At 50.5% G+C, this 18317-nt stretch overlaps 1 protein-coding gene across 4 annotated transcripts in view; it reads left to right on the top strand.

Moving 5' to 3' along the window:
* Arap1 (ArfGAP with RhoGAP domain, ankyrin repeat and PH domain 1) overlaps positions 1 to 18317 on the top strand; it is a 57135-nt gene that overhangs the window by 15347 nt on the left and 23471 nt on the right. For 3 of the 4 annotated variants that reach the window (XM_051192383.1, XM_051192382.1, XM_051192385.1), the window contains exons 2-9: positions 1038 to 1115; positions 6414 to 6958; positions 15868 to 16034; positions 16548 to 16612; positions 17204 to 17328; positions 17449 to 17595; positions 17847 to 17916; positions 18172 to 18292. In XM_051192383.1, coding sequence (XP_051048340.1) covers positions 6450 to 6958; positions 15868 to 16034; positions 16548 to 16612; positions 17204 to 17328; positions 17449 to 17595; positions 17847 to 17916; positions 18172 to 18292 — 1204 coding nt within the window. In that variant the 5' untranslated portion in view covers positions 1038 to 1115; positions 6414 to 6449. The remainder of the gene's footprint in view (positions 1 to 1037; positions 1116 to 6413; positions 6959 to 15867; positions 16035 to 16547; positions 16613 to 17203; positions 17329 to 17448; positions 17596 to 17846; positions 17917 to 18171; positions 18293 to 18317) is intronic. The other variant, XM_051192384.1, reaches the window with a different exon arrangement.

The raw sequence follows: 18317 nt of genomic DNA on the forward strand, positions 1-18317 counted from the left end.
GAGACCTGGGTTCCATTCCTATTCACCTGGCAAGCTGGACATGGTGATGTACATTTGGGGTGGGGGGCACACAGTTTAGGAGGATCCCCTGGGGCTCTGGCCAGCCTAATTAGTGAGAGACCTTGTCTTAAAAAACAAGGTAGATGTCTCTTGAGGAATGATGCTTGAGGCTGACCCCTGACCTCCACACACAGATGCATATGTGCACTTGTACAGCACCCTCACAGGTCCATGCACTCACAAAAACACCCACAGATATCACATTCATGTAATGCACCGCAGGTTTTGTTTGTTTGTTTGTGGGAGATGTTATTTTGTTTGATTTTTGAGACAAGGTCTAACTATGTAGCCCAGGCTGGCCTGGTACTTGCTTTGGTGTCCAAGGTGGCCCTCTATTCACAGCAGCCTCCCTAGTACTGGGGCCCAGATGTGCACCACCACACCTGTTCTGAGCAGAGACAGTTGTAAAGTCTACTTAACACAAATAAATGGTCATGTGTGCTCCCAAAGCCATGGTGCAGAGCCCAGCAGTTACTAAGACTTTGCTCTGGGCTCCAGAAAGGGACCTGTGCATCCCATTGTGCTTACAACCCCCCACCTCATAGAGCCTGGCCTTCCTCTGGAAATCCCCTATTGGCTCGTGTCCTTGCCCCCGTGTGCCCCACCTCTGCCCCAGCCTGTTCCATGGTCCCCAGATTAGCAAAACTCCCCTGTAGGAGTCTCACCACTGGGGGTTCCAACCAGGGAGCCAGTATCCCTGAGCCCCTTAGGAACAGCATGTCTCACCTGTTGCAGGTACCTCACCATTCCAACCCTCACACTCTCTCCTGGAAGGACTTGCTGGGGCCTGACTCCATGGCCAGCATCCTGGTGCCCAGGAGCCTTCTCCCTGCCCACTTTCTCTCTTCTCCTACAGTCTGTTTTCTTCCCTATCTTTGGTTTGCCCCACCCTTCTCCTCTTCCTTTCCCCTTCCTCTCTCTCCTCCTTCCAGCATTACTTGCCTCATGAATTTTCTCCCACACCTCTTTTGTTGCAGCATCCACCTCAGAGCACCATGAAGAGACCTTGGGAATAGGAACAACCTCTCTGGAGGCCTGGGTGTACTTGTTGGCTGGTAAGTGCGGAGCTGGGACCCTGAGATGGGAGTTCCGTGGATTCTGAGGCCTAGGGTTTTATATTCTATTTGGCAAGCTGAAGTTGAAGACGAAGAACTAAAGATGAAGCCTGAGAAGTTGGTAAAGCCTCCCTGAGGGGTTCTGAGAGGGGAGGACCAGGCCCCAGGCTGGTTTGCTGGGTGCCAGCTGATTGGGGTTTCCTCATTGCTTGGTCCCTGATTTTTGAGTTCTCCTAATGATGATCATAGCCCTCTCCCCCTTTTATTGATTTTTCTTTTCTGAAATTGGGGTTTCTTTGTGTGGCCCTGGCTGTCCTAGAACTCACTCTGTAGATCAGGCTGCCCTAGAACTCACAGAGATCCACCTGCCTCTGCCTCCCGAGTGCTGGGATCAAAGGTGTGCGCCACCACCATCCTGCCCCGTTTGTCTTTTTAAAGCTGTCATTTGAGAAGCCTGCCTTTCAGGCCAAGGCTTTCACCCAGATTACCAGTTATTTAACACATGTTTAGAGGCTAGAGAGATGGCTCATCGGTTAAGAATGCTGGCTGCTCTTCCAGAAGACTCAGGTTTGATCCCAAGCATTCACAATGTGACTCACAGCTGTGTGTGACTGAGTCTCAGGAGATCTGTACCCTCTCCTTGTCTCATTTGGCACCACATATGTGGGATGCACAGACAGATATGTATGCAAAATACCTATACACATAAAGTAAATAAAATCTTTAAAAATTTGTTTCTAAAATCCTCACTTTAAAATTTCATCCCTGGGGAGACAGCTATCCGTAAAGTGCCATATAAGCATGGAGACCACCACTGCCCAGCTTGAATATGCAACTTTAATATCACTTTATATAAACTTTAGAACCTAGCCTACTTTTTGTTTGGAAATTGCTTTCAGATTCTAGTTCAACCCTGGAAAACTTTACTTCTTTACATTGTTAATGCTATTGAGAGCCACTGAACCCAAGAACTCCAAATGCATTTGTTTGTGTCTTCTTATTGCATGACTGTTCTTTTAAAACTCACATTATTGAACATTAGGTGACAGAGTACATAAAATGAGTCGTCTTCTTCCACACCAAGGCAGTTTTCCAGGGAAGCGCTGGTGTAGCCTTGCCTCCTGTCTCTGTGGAGACACACTCATCCTGACACTCTGCTTGGTGTTAATGTTGTTGGCTTTTCTTGTTTGTAAAAGGCAGGATGTTACAATCCTGTTCTGGACATTTTCTTGCTCATGTAACAGGGCCATTCATGCCTGTGTAGAAGGATCTTCCTCATTTTGATAGCCACTATGTAGTCTATTGCATGACTACCCCATACTTTAGTCATTTATTTCCCAACTGACGGACATTTCGGTTATTTCCATCTTCTGTAATTAACAGTTTGGTAGCTGATAACCATTTATGTATGTTGCTTTGGATGGATGCCAGTAACACTGCAGGGTAAATGTCTGTATTTGTGTTTTCACCCAGGGTGACTAGGTCAAAGAGCAGCAGCAGAGGGATTCTCCTAGTGAGTGTGGCATTGTCCTCCCTAGAGGTATCCCTGCCAGTCAGGGAGGAGGTGTTCTACACCATGACCACTGTGTGTACTTGCCGGTTGTTTCTGTTGGCAATGCCATGGATGGAAGGCAGAGTTCCTCTCCTGTGTTTAATGACTGTGTGTGTTTTCCTTCATCTGAACTTCTCTGTCCAGATTATCCTTCCACCATTCTCTCTTAGTTTGGTGTCTGTTGCTGTAATAAACACCCTGACCAAGAGCAGTCTGGGGAAGAAAGGGTTTGTTTTTATCTTACAGCTTACACCTTGAAGGGAAGTTGGGGCAGGAACTCATGCAGAGGCCATGGAGGAATGCTGATCACTGGCTTGCTTCTCATGGCTTGCTCAACCTGCTTTCTAATAGAACCTAGCACCACCTGCTCTGGAGTGGCCTGGGCCCTCTCACATCAGTAATCAAGAAGATGTCCCATGGACTTGCCCACAGGCCAGTTTCATGGGACAATTTCTCAAGTGATGTCCTTCTTCCCAGTGATTCTAGCTTGTGTCAGGTTGACAAAAAAATCTAAAAAGTGTGCTCACACTTGTGTGCTCACTTGACCCTTTGTGTTCTTTCTCTTTCCCTTTTCTTGTGTATTAGAGTTTCAAGTAGCCCAGGTTGGCTTCAAATGAACGAACACTGTTCCTGAGTGCTGGAATTACAGCTGATGCCCTATATTTAGGTGTATCTCAGCTTTTGGGAAGTAGTAGGATAGGAGATAGCTGCTACGTGGTTTCATGATGGGTTCTACCATGCTTAATTTTAATGTACTGTCACATGACATTTAATGACAAGCACAATCTGGGAAAAAATTGTAGGGAGTGACTGGGGATGCTGATGAGTGTGTAGAGTGCTCAGTCCATGTGCATAAAACCGTAGGTCCCATACTCTGCGCTGCTGCATAACAGGGTATGGTGGCACATGCCTGTAACTGGGAGCTGGAGGAAGAAGGATCTGAGGCTTAAGGTCATGTGACCTCAACTACATAGTGAGTTTGAGACAAGAGAATTAATTGTATTTGTACAGGTCATTTTAATTGTGGGTGTTTCATTTGCATGTTTGTCTGCACACTGTGTGTTGCCTGGTGCTTGAAGAGGCCAGAAAAAGGTGTCAGATCCTGGGGTACTGGAGTTTACAGGCCTTTGTGGGCCACCATGTGGGTTCTGGGAACCAAACCAGGGTCCTTTGAAAGATCAGCCAGTGGTCTTAGCCACCAAGCAAACTCTCCAGCTCCACATCCAGGTTTTTTGTTTTTTAAATCCCTCAGTAACACTTCAGACTTTTATTCATGTTGTTTTTCTGCCTGTCTGCCTGCCTGCCTGCCTTCTTCTCTTGTGTGAAAACAGTTTTTTAACCCTTACTGGGCCTTCTGTCTCTCACTGTCTTCTTCCTGTCGGTGGGGATCAGCCCAGCACCCTGGCCCCAAGTCTCATTACTGCTCCACGTTGTGTATATTTCTCATGTTCACTGTTATGTTTTTCTGTTCTGTGAGACTATTGTGAGTACTTTCATCCTGGTTCCTGCTGGTTACTGCATAGAAATATTGGTTGCTGTTGTGTTAGCTTTGAACCCAGTGACCATACTGAACTCTATTAGTGCTAACAACAGTGTCTGAGTTAGCTGGGCAGTGGTGGTGCACGCCTTTAACCCCAGCACCTGAGAGGCAGAGGCAGAGGTAGGTGGATCTCGGTGAATTTGAGACCAGCCTGGCCTGTGAAGCAAGTTCCAGGACAGCCAGAACTGTTAGTTACACAGAGAAACTCTGTTTCAAAGAAAACCAAACCAAACAAACAAAATGTCTCAGTTAAGCTGCTTGGTTGGGCTCCCATCTCAAAACTCATATTGGTGACTGTGGTTAGTTTATCTGTACTGATTTATAGTTTCAACCTCTTGCTTATTTGTGCTGTCTAGAGCAATGTGCATACTAAACAATAATGAAGTGGACACCACTGTCTTGCTCCTGACTGTAATGGGAATTGTTTTCAAAGCTTTATTTATGTCTGTAAATATGTGTTCCTGCTTGTTGGTATGTGTGCCACGTGCATGCAGGTGTCTTCAAAGGCCAGAAAAGAACACTGGATCCCCTGGAACTAGAGTCACAGGTAGTTGTAAGCCATCCAACATGGTTGCTGGGAACCTCTGAGCCATGTCTCCAGCCCCTGTAATTGGAATTTTCTCCTATTTTGTAATAATAGAAGGCTTGTTTAAGGAAATATCAGTCCATTAAATAAGCTCAGTGCTGAATGTTACTGTGGCCTCTTCTGTGCTGTGGGCTAACCAGGTGGCTGTGCCCTTTGGATCTGTTAGTCACTTCTTCCTGTCTTCCTTGGACTCTCAGCAACCCAGAGGCTCATCAGTTCTTGGGGGGAGGGGGTTCCCATTGTCCAGTGCCAGGCTGTTTTGGTGACTGAGTCATTGAACAAATGGATGAATGTACAAGAAAATGAATGTTCTCTCTCTCCTCAGCCTTGGCGGCAGGGGAGGGAGTTGCACACAAGGCCAGGGAAAGAGGCTGTGTGATCTGGGCTTTTTTTCCCACAGGGGCTTTTCTTTCTTTCTTTCTTTCTTTCTTTCTTTCTTCTTTCCTTCCTTTCTTTCCTTCCTTCCTTTCTTTCTTCTTTCTTCCTTCCTTCTTTTCTTTTTATATAGTGTTTTTTTTAAATATAGTTTTTCTTTATATATATAGTTCTATTTGCATGTATGCCTGCAGGCCAGAAGAGGGCACCAGATCTCATTATAATTGGTTGTGAACCACCTCGTGGCTGCTGGGAATTGAACTCAGGATCTCTGAAAAAGCAGCCAGTGCTCTTAACCTCTAAGCCGTTTCTCCAGCCCTCAGGAGCTTTCCTTAAGGGCAGTGGACAGGAGATGGAGTATGCTGAGAGGCCAGCAGTGGTGCCTTTTGATCCCACGTGCTCACTGAGCCTCCAAACCTGGGGATAGGTACCTAAGTCAGATTGGGCCCTGTAGTCTTGCCGAGACAGTGGGGATGGGGTGTCTTGCCCTTCACCAACCATGGCATTTTCTAGTCTCACAGTAGTAGCTGAACCTGTGGGTTGGGAGTGCAAAGACTGTAGAGGATATGATATGCTAAGAAACTGTGAGCTAGATGCTAGGGCCACAGGAACCCTCAGAGCTAGAGAACTGGGTATTCAGTCAGGCCTGTATATGAGCAGTGTGGATGTGCAGGAATGGGCTCAACTTGGATATGGTGGTGCATACCTATAATTCCAGTGCTCAGAAGGCAGAGACAGGGGCTGGAGAATGGCTCAGAGGTTAAGAGCACTGACTGCTTTTTCAGAGGTCATGAGTTCAATTCCCAGCAACCACATGGTAGCTTACAACCATCTAAAATAAGGCCTGCAGGTAGAACATTATACATAATAAATAAAATATTTAAAAAAAAAAAAAAAGCAGACACAAGAGGAATGGTTTCAGGCTAGCCTGGGCTACATATTAAGTTTAGGGATCATTCAAGTCCAGAGCTGTGGCACTTAGCAAAACTGTCTCAAAACACTAAAGCCACCACCAACAAAAGAACAGAATTTAAATGGTGTCTGGGGATTTCAGATTTCAGTGTCCAAGGCTCTAATCTTTGAGGATCGTGGTTTCTGGGATTTGGAGCTTTAGATTTTGATCTTTTGGGATTCTGTATTTGAGATTATGACATTCAGGATTGTGTCTGGAACAACATGAAAGCTCACATTGCTGGCCATGGCTTCTGGATCGCTGGGCCCCTCACCCATGACCTCTTATTTCAGGTCTGAGCCTGGCCCTGGGTCCCTGCTTCCAGAAGCATGGCAGAGAGCAGCGATGCCGCCCTGTCAGTAGCTGAGTGGCTTCGGGCACTGCACCTGGAGCAGTACACGGCACTCTTTGAGCAGCACGGACTGATATGGGCCACCGAATGCCAAGGCCTCAGCGATACCAGACTATTGGACATGGGCATGCACCTCCCCGGTCACCGCCGCCGTATCCTGGCCGGTTTGCTCCGTGCCCACGCACCCCCGGCCCCTGTGCCCCGCCCTGCCCCACGGCCCGTGCCCATGAAGCGACACATCTTCCGCTCACCACCTGTGCCCATCACTCCGCCTGAACCGCCGCCCACAGCCGGAGAGGATGAAGGGTTACCTGCTGCTCCGCCTATTCCGCCCCGAAGGAGTTGCCTCCCACCTGCCTGCTTCACTCCCCCACCCTCAGCTTCCCCGGACCCTGTGGTGCCCCCACTGCCTGCCAAGCGACACTCGGTGGAACCTAGTGTTCCTCCTGTACCTCCTCGTAGCGGACCCCCCTACCCACAGGCCAGGTGAGTGACGTACTGCTGCTGGACGGACCGTCCTAGTGTGCAGAAGGAGCCAGGGCTGGAGGAATGACTGACTGCTAGTGGGGATACAAGCTTAGAGAGTAAGGAGCACGGGTGGGGTGAGGCGTGGGTCCGAGGATGGCCGGGGCTTGAGGATACCGGGATATGTGCAGAGAGGGTAGGGAGCCACAGTGCTCTCCCCCACCTCCGCATCTATCCCAACAAATGGGTGGTGCCTCCATCACTGAGGTTGGCCCAGTAATGGAAGAAAGTTTGGGAGGCATCTAAGTTCACTGGGGAACCTGGTCTGTGAGATGCTGTGGGGGATCAGGTAGGAGGTGATGTGTGGAGAAAGTGGAGGCACTGGGCCGATGGCTCAGGTGTGGGGGTGGGGTGTGCTTCTGTCATATTACCCTCCCTAAGCTGTGCTTGACACATCTCACCAATCCTCCCTCCTCTTCAGAATTCCTTCTCCTCTCTCTAGCTCATCTCCTCCTTGCTTTCCTGAGCTTTTTCTTCTTTCCATGGACATTCCGCCTGTTCTTCTCCCAGCTGTGTGCTCAGTGCCAGTGGAGAAGCCTCTGAAGACAGGGCTGCCGTATGTTTGGGGGTAATGACATTCCAATGTTCCGTTGGATGACGATGATGATGATGATTTTGAAAGGGATGTGCTGAGAGAGGTCTCTTGTCCTTGTCACTGTTGGACAGTGTTGGGGATTCCACTGATCCCTTCAGCAAGCCTTCTGTGGAGGGTGGGGACTGAGGCATGGAGGCATGGAGGGAAGGACTAGCTGGGCCCATGCAGAAATACTTTGTGGTGGGGTGGGCACCCCTGTGGGGGAAAGTCCATGAGGTTTTCTCTGTTTAGAGAGGAACATTGAGTCAGGGGACCTTCAGGGCCAAGCCAGGTCTAAGATGAGATTCAGTTGATGGAAATTAAAGAGTGCATGGTCTAGAGATTCATGGTTCTTAGTGCTATTCCACCCTCTAGTGGCCGTATTCCTGCATGCAGGAGAAACTTTTATTTGAGAGACCATAGCAGATTCAGAGTTGGAATTCAGAGTACCCTGAACTCACCATTCCACACCCCTTCTCTACTTCTTTCTCCCAAACAGGGTCACCCTCTGGAGATGTTTTGGGGAAGGAGAGGACTTCAGAAGGGGAAGTTGGGAAGAATTCACCTGGGATAGGATTTTAGGCTGTAGACCAAGGTGTAAGCAAATCAGGAAGAGCAAGGGTGGGTTCTTGCCCTCCGCACTCCGCCCTCAGGACCTGATGCCCTCCCTGAACTATCTGGGTCTTAAGTGTTTCTCCTGACACTTATATCTATTCAGAGAACTTTCAGGGCAGAATAGAAATCATATTCTCAGCTCAGGGCCCCAGGGTACAAGGCCCCACTCTCAGAGCTAGTCTGAACATAGGGACTTGGCCAATAGACCGGGAAAATAAGGCCCCTAAGTAAAACATCTGGTCCCTCAGTAGGCTCACTGGGGGACCATAAAATGGTGTATTACTTGCAAGGAACCTGTGTGTATCCTCTGTTTTGTTTTTTGTTTTTTTTGTTGTTGTTGTTTTGTTTTGTTTTGTTTTTGTTTTTCTGGGCTTTAGGAATCAAACTCATGGCTATACACATGCTAGGCAAGTGCTCTACCACCAACACATGTCCTCGGCCCTATTCTTGTACTAATAAATTGTCTGGACATTATTTACAATGCCAAGTACACTGTAAATGCTGTGCAGATAATTATCATACTGGATTGGTTAGGGAATAGAGGCATGGAAAAAATGTACATCATATAGATGTGGATTTGCCTCACATATTTTGATCAGCAGTTTATTGATGTCATGAATGTGGAACATTAGGTTGCAAAGAACCTTCTTTGATCCCCACAGTTTGGGACCATTCCGTAGGGCAGAGTGGTGCCAGTCCTGGTGTCCTGTGCCCTGTGCCCTGGGATGTAGTATTGGGAGTCATGAGCATCTGTGGTCCTCATTTTTTGTTGTTGTTGTTGTTGTTTTGTTTTTTATCTTAAGTGTATTTGTGTTTTGACTGCCTGTTTGTATACTATTGCATGGGAAATAAGATCCTGGGACACAATATAAGCTGACTGATGTTTATTCGGGGGAAAAAAAAATCACTTACACCAGATGACTACCACGGGTTCCTGCTCCAAGGATGTTCCTGGATGCTCTCTGTCTCCGACCAGGAAGTAAGAGAATGAGCTGGGGTTCAGGACCCCAGACCTAGATCCCACATGTCACATCTGCACCTGTCCCCATGCCCTAGTGGGCAACAGGTGTGGTCAGGGTGGATATCTCACTACACTAAACTACATGTAGAGGTATACATATGCACATTTGGCCAGCTGTCAGGATGGTAGCATGTCTGTATATTTGCATATTTGTGCTGAATCTGCAGGTAGTCATGCTTGATCCTAATAGGTGCAGGGGTGCAGGGGATCTGTGCAGTTTCAGTGGTAACAGGCCCTGTGTGTGTGAGCTCATCAGGACTGAGTATACACATACATGTACCCATGGGTACTGCTGCTGTGGGGGTTGCAGTGCTGGGTTGTGTTGTTAATAGTGTGCAGATGCTGTTTGGGTAAGTGAATTGGCACGTTTATTGTTTGTGTATTGTCAAGTGTGAGTCACTGTGCACATATGTGTGTACATATGCTGCCAAGAGCCTGAGCCTGATAGAATGTCAGCTTTCCTAGAGCCAGCCCTGGGATCCTTGTCAGTTTCCTTTACTGTTGAATCCTCAAACTCTGGCAAGATTGGGAATCTAATAGGCCCTTTGTACATGTCATGGAGGTGAAAGGTCAGTGCTGCCAGGAGCTTTCACGCTGCAGGCTCTGAGCTTAGGTGCTTGGAGATGATATGAGCAGCCTCTACTAGCCATAGACTAAAAGGCCCTGAGCTTATCACTCTGATCTTTCTCCCTAATTCATGTCATTCTACCCATCGTGGGAAGGAGATGCTGTCAGAGGAGCTGGTGGGAAGTACGATAGGGTCCAAGGCTACAGAGAAAGGTGTGAGCACACCAGAAAACAAGCAAGGATGGGTGGGGCTCCCTACTTTCTGCCTGGCCAGGTTGAGGGCTTCCAAAGCCAGGCTAACATGTGGCTCAAGAAGACCCCACTTCACCTCCGTATCTGTGATATAGTCTGGTATTTCGGCCTGTGGCCATGAACTGGCTCAGGGTGGCTGGGGCCCAAAGACATCCGACCCTGGAGGGGGAACCAGCATGCAGATCCTGCCTCCTGGCCTTGTCCCTATCTACTCAGGTGTCAGACAAAACCCTCAGACCTTACATCTCTGAGTCATTTCTGGTCAAGGGTCCCAGAGTCACTCCACATAGCCCCTACCAACACTCTGTGGGTCTCGGTTTCCTTCTCTGGTACTTGGATGCCTTGAGATATTTAGGGAAAGAAAGTATTTGCCCAGAGTGGGCAGTTACTGGCTGGTGTCATACCTTGCAAGATTTCCATTTTGTACTTTGAATACCTTGCAGCCCAGCCAATCCTTGGCCTTCCTGGAGCCTGATCACCTGTTGCTGGGGCAGAAATCCTTCCCTTCAGAGAGCCTATTTTGCAGCTTCTTTGGGCGTCCTTCAGTGGGTGGGGACTAGTCAGAATCAGGGCTTCCTGGACATTCACCCTGTGAGGCCTCAGGGGACCCAGAGACAGGGCTAGTTGTCCTATCGCAGTTTAGACGGTACTGGTGTGGCCTGAGGGGCGGGGAGGAAGTTTCTGCCCCAGGGGCTTATGGGTGACTTTTCTCTCTCTTAGTGTTTTCAGGAAGTGTGTTGGCCCAGGCTGAAGGGGGTGGGGATAGGAGAGGCAGAGAGCAGGAAGCAAAGACTAGGACTGGACACACACACACACACACACACACACACACACACACACACACACACACACACACAATACTCTCTCTCAAAACAGATTTATGATTATATTACACACATTCGCACCACCTATACGTGTGCAAAGACATACCTGGGGTTCACACCTCCAAGGGAGCAGGACCCAGGTACAGCTGCCAACAGGGACTCGGGCCACAAGGCCAGCCTGAGCCCACATAGGCTTCCAGGGGCAGGCACAGGCCAGCTTGGCAGGCACTGGCCCACCTGGCTACCTGGCTGGAGCCTCAGGAGTTCTTAGGCCCAGGACTCAGCAGGCCTCTGAGGGTGAGTGCCGCATCCTGGCTAGGATGTTGGGCAGGTGGGAGGGTTGGGAGGGCAAGAGTCCCTCTTTGTCGGCTGTCCAATTCCTAAGCTACTTTCTCAGGGTGCTGCTGCTTCTTGGTTTGCTCAGATTTTCTTTTACTTTCTCCACTACCCCAGTTTTGTTGTTGTTTGTTTGTTTCTTAACTGCTCTTTTCTAACACGTCCCTGCTTCCTTCTCTCTGGGTTTTCCAGGTCAGTGTCTCCCCATCAGCCTCTGCTGGGGCCCCAGTACCTGTTTTCTGATCCTTTGTCAGACTGTCATACCTACTTGGTGTGTGTGTGTGTGTGTGTGTGTGTGTGTGTGTGTGTGTTTATCTTTGGGTTTCCGGTGCCATTCTATTCTGCCACTAATTTCCACTTCCCTGCACCATCTAGAAATTCCCTTGGGGGGATTTATGTTAACTTGTTGCATTGTGAAATTCAAAATTGCTCTGTGTCTAAATCTCTTACCCCCAGCCCAAGGTGATAGGGGCCTACCTGCAGAGAGGGCTGGCATTTCATTTGTGTGGTTCCTCCCCTGCTTGCCAGGGTTGTTAATTGGAGGATACATGTTGAGTATGAAGTTGACCTCTCCTCCTAGTTACGAGGAAAGCTTAATGAACCCAACACCCCTCGTGTCACTAGTGGGTACCAAATGGCCTCTACTTTGGACTGGGCACCAGAAGCAGTGGGGGAGGGATCCTGCGACTGTCTGAAAGCTCACCAAGAGGTGACCTGGTCTTCCTGTCCTCAGGGAGAAAGTAGGACCAGACCCAGGAGGTTCACAGAGCAGACTGACAGATAGATGCTATGCACCTCCAGCCCACCACAGCAGGACTGTGTATGGGGCAGCCTAGCAGGGGTCAGGCAATGGAGTGGTGTGGAGGACCCTGTGAGCTAATGGAGGGGGAATGTTTGGGTGGGCTTCCTGGAGGGAGACGTGTGTTTTAAGCACAAGCGAATTGATGGTTTGTGGTGGTTCCATTGTAGAAAGCCTCAGCGGAAGCCTGACCCACAGTGTTACTTAGCAAGGGGAGCCCCTGGCCTAGGAAAAAGTGCCCTGGGCTGTGGGGCCTTAGTTGTGTGCTGAACTCAAATTGGATGCTGTTGAGGGTGCACTGGGGGCTGCAACCTAGAGCAGGATTCTGGCAGCGTGGCTGTTCAGGGTAGCCCCTTTGTGTTAAATGGCATGTAGGCTGGGCAGAAGTGAGTGGGACAGAGCCAGGGCTTTGCAGCAGCACCAGCACCAGCACTGAGGTGGAGGAAGGACAGAATGGGGCAAGCAAGGAGTATAGGACCCGGCCCAGCTGCTGAGGAGGAAGTGGGCGGCTGGGAAAGTTTGCCACTGGAGACTGGTATCTCCAGATCACTGGGTCTGGCCTCCTCTTGCAGCCGTGCTGGTGAGTCCTAGGATTGGCCTGGGTCCCTCTAAGGCCCATGCAGCATTTTAGGGGGGAGGTTCTAATTCTGGGGTAGGATGTAGCCTGGGTCCTTTGTCCTCTGAGGGAACTAAACACTGAAGGATATAGCCTTGCAGAATGATTGGAAGTATGGCTGTGGTCTGCAGGAGTGGCTCAGTGCTTAAGAGCACTGCTGTCCTTCCAGAGGACCCAGGTTCAATTCTTAGGACCTATGTAGTAGCTTACAAACCATCAGTTCCAGGGCATCTTGTGCCTTTTCTGACATCTGTGGGCAGCTACATTTAGGCAGTGCCTTTACATACATACTTACACATAAACTTAAATAAGTAAATCTTAAAAAAATAAAGAAGTAGTATGGAGGATGGGGGAGCCCCAAGGGAGCCCCAGAGGAGCCTGAGGCTCGAGGGAAAGCCCACACAGTAGGGGTAGAGGGTGTGGGATGTTTGCCTCTTAAGAAAGTAGGAATTTGGCTAGGCAGGCACAGATGTCTAAGGTGAAAGGAATGCTTTATGGAAAGGCTTTGAAGTATGTGTTTTTGGACTGCAGCTTGGGATTGTATAGATGGACCAAAAGTTAAGAGAGCATACTGCTCTTGTAGAAGACCTGAGTTTGGTTCACAGTTCCCATGTTGGGTGGTTTATAACCACCTGTAACTCCAGCCCTAGGGTATTCCCTGGCACTCACGTGCATATACCTATACACAAACATGCACATACAAGCAATGGCAAGGTAAACAAATATTTGTTGGCTTCAGATTAGCTTTTTATAGAGGGATGGGGAGTGAATGGGGACTTAGTCCAAAGTCAGCTTGACGTTTAGGCTGCCCTTCTCCACAGTCCTTCTGCCCTCAAAGTGAGCCCTGGTTTCCCTGGCTGGAGGAGGGTTAGACAGATGTATTGGGAGAGGAACACAGAGCATTTGCAGGAGAAGGCTGTACTGTAGCTTCTGGCCTGGCCTTTGGAGCTGAGACTCCAGGTAAGAAGCTGTACCGTAACACGTGAGAACAGTGTGGGTAAGCTCGAAGGCTAGTTTGAGAAACTGAGGCTCAGAGGCGATGACTGGGCTCTGGGACTCAAACCCAGAGCTGCCAGCCTCCAAACTGGAATAGTCACACATCTCATTGTGCCCAGGACAGGCTCTGTTTGCACCTATTGCTCCATAGTTGTTATTGGCAGAGCCTTAAGCTTCTGGTTCACACCATTAGTGACAGGGTCGCTCTAATCTTACCCATTTATGCTTGGGGCCCTCATATGTCCCCCAGCCCTGGGTACGAGGTCCCATGATATTTCTTCTGATCTGTAAGGTGAGATTTCTTGGGCTCAGGACCCAGGCTCAGTCTTACTGTGCTCAGTCTTACTGTGAAAGGCATACTAATTAGAATTGTACCTTAGCTGGAGAGAGGACTGAGAGACAGCAAAGCTGGGGTGCAGCTTTAACCTGCCAGGGCCTGTGGGCTGCATTTTGAGGTACAGAGGGTGCTTCCCTGGGTTGGGAGTGGGGGTAGAAGTCAAAGGAGACAAAGCAGGGTGAGCAGAGGCCTGGGGGGGATGTTCACTAGTGCTTGGGGCTACGCTGAGGCCAGAGCTGCATTGGACTGGAGAAGAGAACAACCTGGGACTGTTTGTGAGGAGCAGACACCTGGGGGCTGCTCCAAGGGTGCCCCTCCCAGGCTCCATTCTCGGTAGGGGATGCTACCCCCTCCCCTGGGGATTTCCCACAAGCTTTGCCTTTCTGGCCTCACTTCTCCTTTCCTGGCCCTGGCCCTGATTCAGCAGAACTAGATGCCCTATGCCAGGCAGTCTGGCTCTCATGGAGGTTTTTTTTTTTTTTTTTTTTTTGCTGCAAGTGTTATGTCCCGCCTAGGACAGATAATAAGGACAGAGGACACTGGCAGGTATCAAGCTTCAGGGCAGGCTTGTGGAGCATCAGGACAATGGTAGAGGTAGGCAAGGTGAGGAGGGTTTGTGGTAGCCTGGCCCCAGAGGATGAGGAACAAGTGGGTATCCTGTTGCCACTCTCCACTCCTCAGAACCCCATTCCCCCCCCCCCCAGGGAGGGGCCTGGCAATAGAGAGCCAGGCTCACTTGGGCTTATTTGGCCTTGGGAGAATGGGAATCCCCACTTCCCCATAGTTCATGTTCTGCTCTCAGCTGACCTCTGAGCTTGGTCTCCACAGCCCCATCTTCCTGCTGCCTGCAAGCCTCTGTGTGATGGGCTGATTTGCTCATCCAGAAGCCTGAGGACATTGCACTGATCAGGCCAGTCACTGGCCATTGCACGGGCCAGGCACCAGACCAAGCTTTTGGACATGTTTGCATTTCAGATGTTTAGTCATCATTTAATCATTCATTTGCTTCCCTTGCAACCAGAAGGATCAGCTTGTGAGTCTGCCCTCAGATTGGTCCTCCTGTTTACTGCCCACCTGACTAGAGTGCTCTTGATGCCCACTCAGCCAAGCTCTTCACTCGGCTGTGGGCATTTCCAGTCAGTTGTTTTTCCTTCAGTAAAGAGACTCAGGCTCAACTTGGGGAGACAGCCTGGTGCAGTGCCCACAAGGGACATCCTACTCTCTGTACCACCTCCTCTTGGCATTAATTACCAGAGAGGTAGACAGGGTATAGAGAACAGCTTGCTACCAAGCTAGCAACAGGGGTCATGATAGCCATCATGTCACGGTCTATATACCTGTCTGGCAGCCATTCTCTGTGACCCTTGTAGGTGACAGCTCAGAGGTGAGGACTGACACAGAATGGGCAGGTGACTCACAGAGAGCCAGCTAGCTTAGAAACTTCTTGTCCCAAGGGGTTTGTGTACCTTCTAGGGACCCCACAAGTACGCGTGATCTCAGTTGCAGGTCACTACACTTAGGAGCCTGTGCACCAGAGGTAGAGTTTGCTTTCAGTTTCTCCATGCAGGCCACTGATGCCAAAGCAGTGCTGTGTGGGTAACTGAGCTGCTGTGCCAACTCATGCAGGTCATGACTCCACAGGGAACCCCCACCCCCACCCCACCCCATCTACATGGTTGTCGTACAAGCTGTGTGGAAACCCCATTCTGGTCTTTTCTGTCGGCGTGGAGGTTCCCTGAGTACATGGCTGAAGGCTGGAGCACTGGCCCGGATGAGCTGGGCATTTGTGTCCAAGAGGTGCTGCTAAGTGTTGAGGCTGTGTGAGGCGGGTTGGAGTCTGGGTAGGGAAGGTGGTTTGCTCAGGAGAACAGGAACTCAGTGGGTCAGAACCCTGGCTGTTGCATACTGACACCCAACTTTGTACTGTTCTCAGCCTTCCCTCTAAGGAGGAGTTATTGCTGCCACCAGTGTCACCCCGCCCCCAACCAGAGCCATCAGAGACCCTGTCCACCCTCCTGCCTGCCTTTCCTCAGGGGCCTCAGCAGCCTCCCCGACCTCCTGAGATCCCTCCCAAGCCTCCCCGCCTGTTCCCCGAGTTTGGTGAGTGTTACAGGACAGCTGGGCTCTGGGTGGTCTCCTGGGATCGGCCCTGGAGAGCATGCAGTGGGCATACTTCCTCTCTGCCCGGTGGCCAGCAGTGCGCGGGGTGTCCTGAGCCTCTTTCTCTCCTCCCTGTCTTCTGTTTGCCAAGCATGAGCATGGCTGACCCTTGGCGTAGCGAGGTCCAAGTGTCGCTGAAGTTGGGGCCGCCACCCCTGGCTTGTCTTGATTCCTGTTGCCTCATAGGCCTTGTTTGGACAGCCCCTACTCCTGACTACAGCAGCGTTTGCTGCCTGGTCAGCCTCCTTGTGGTGGCCCTTCCTTTTCTTCAGTATAAATAGCACTTCCTGTCCCCTGTGCCTTTCTTTTGAAAGTCAGGCCTGGGTGGGAGTGGGAATCTATCCTAGCCTAAGAGTGGCCTTAGTAAAACCAAGTCCTAGTGCCCCTTAGAGGAGGTCAAGCCCCTGACTTCCAAGCTCTTCCCATCCTTTTTTTTTTTTTTTTTTTTACCAGATGACCCTGACTACGATGATGTCCCAGAGGAGGGGCTGGGGGCCCCCATCAGCGTGATGACCAAGGTAGGCAGGGGGCAAGTGGTTGGGGCAGCATTGGCTGTCTGTGTTGTGGAGGGAGGGTCAGCTACCCATTGGGCTTAGGGACCTCAGGATCTCCTCCCCTAGGGGAGTGGGTTCTCCCCGCTCCCCTTTACCATCTCCCCATACAGGAATCAGGCCCAGAGCCTCAGCCTGACATCCCCAGCTTCTGGTCTACCTGTGGCTTCTCTTCCAGGCTTGGGTTGCTCTGGCTGGGTGTACGTGTTGCGTTGCTGTGTGTCTTTGGGTGGCTGTCCCTTTGTCTGTTTCCCTTTTTGTGTCCTCATGTCCTCCTTCTCTCTTGAATGTATATTGTGTCTCTCTAGCTCCGAGTCTTTCTCTGTTTCCATCTTTCTGTTCTCCCTGTCCCAGGTCAGTGTGTGTCACCAAATCTCCTGACCTTGTCTCCCTGGTCGCTGTGTGGTCTCAGCTGCTGGGGGAGGGGCTGAAGAAACAGAAGTAAAAGTGCTGAGTTGTGGGTTGAGGATGGAGTAGAAGAGTGGACATGGCAGCTGGGGGTGTGATCTGGGGTTTGAGGGAAAAAACGTGACACTGAGTGGTCCTGGGGGGGGCCAGGAGGAGCCCTTGCCAAGCCGAGTCCCACGGGCCGTGCGGGTGGCTAGTCTGCTGAGCGAAGGGGAGGAGCTGTCTGGGGATGATGCCGAAGATGAGGATGACCATGCCTATGAGGGTATCCCCAAGTGAGTACCCCCATTCAGCTGCCCTCCTTTCCAAAGCCCAACCTAGTCCGCCCTCCTGTCCCAGCTGTAGCCAGAGGGGGCTCTCAGCCTCGCTGCGCTCCTTCCCTTCTCTTGTCCTAGTGGCGGGTGGCCTACCAGTGGCCTGAACCCACCCTTACACAGCCTGATCGCTGATCTGCCGCACTCCATGGAAGAGCTGCCTGGGGGCTCCGGCCCCATCACACCAGTCATCAAGGCTGGATGGCTGGATAAGAACCCGCCACAGGGGTGAGTGAGGCCTGCCACAGGGGTGAGTGAGGCCCGCCAGCACTTAGTAAATGCATGGGGACAGGGCATGCTCCAGGATACTGGTGTCATGGATGCAAAAATCAGAGGGGTCCAAGATTATTTGAGCAATTTTCCCTCCACATGCATGTTAACCATTGGTAACCACTGGTTAGGAGCTCAGAAAGGGGGACTGGATGTAATGGTTGGACCTTCTCCTCATTCCCAATCTTTGCTGACCCCTACCTGTTCAGGTCTTATATCTATCAGAAGCGGTGGGTGAGACTGGATGCTGACTACCTGCGATACTTTGACAGTAACAAGGTGAGGGCTCTGTCAGTCCCTCACACGACCCTTGCTTCTGTCTAGGCCTAGGCTGAATCCCATGAAGCCTGTTGCTTCAGGCCTAGTAAATAGCTGACTCTCCGTGGGGTCCTGGTCTGTGGGCTGAACTGATGGGGCCAGCACAGACTGATCCCTGGCCACCTGCAGAAGATAGGCTTGCAGCCATCATTCCCGTGGAGTTGGGCAAGGGGCTCTAGGGTTTCCACTCTGAAATGCAACTTTTCTCTCCCCCAGGATGCCTACTCTAAGCGCTTTGTCCCTGTAGCCTGCATCTGCCGGGTAGCTGCTATTGGAGACCAGAAGTTTGAAGTGATCACAAACAATCGGACCTTCGCCTTCCGGGCAGAGAGTGATGGTGGGAGTTTAGGAGTGTGTGTGTG

This window comes from Phodopus roborovskii, unplaced genomic scaffold, assembly GCF_943737965.1.
Source record: "Phodopus roborovskii unplaced genomic scaffold, PHOROB, whole genome shotgun sequence".
Classification (NCBI taxonomy): domain Eukaryota; kingdom Metazoa; phylum Chordata; class Mammalia; order Rodentia; family Cricetidae; genus Phodopus; species Phodopus roborovskii.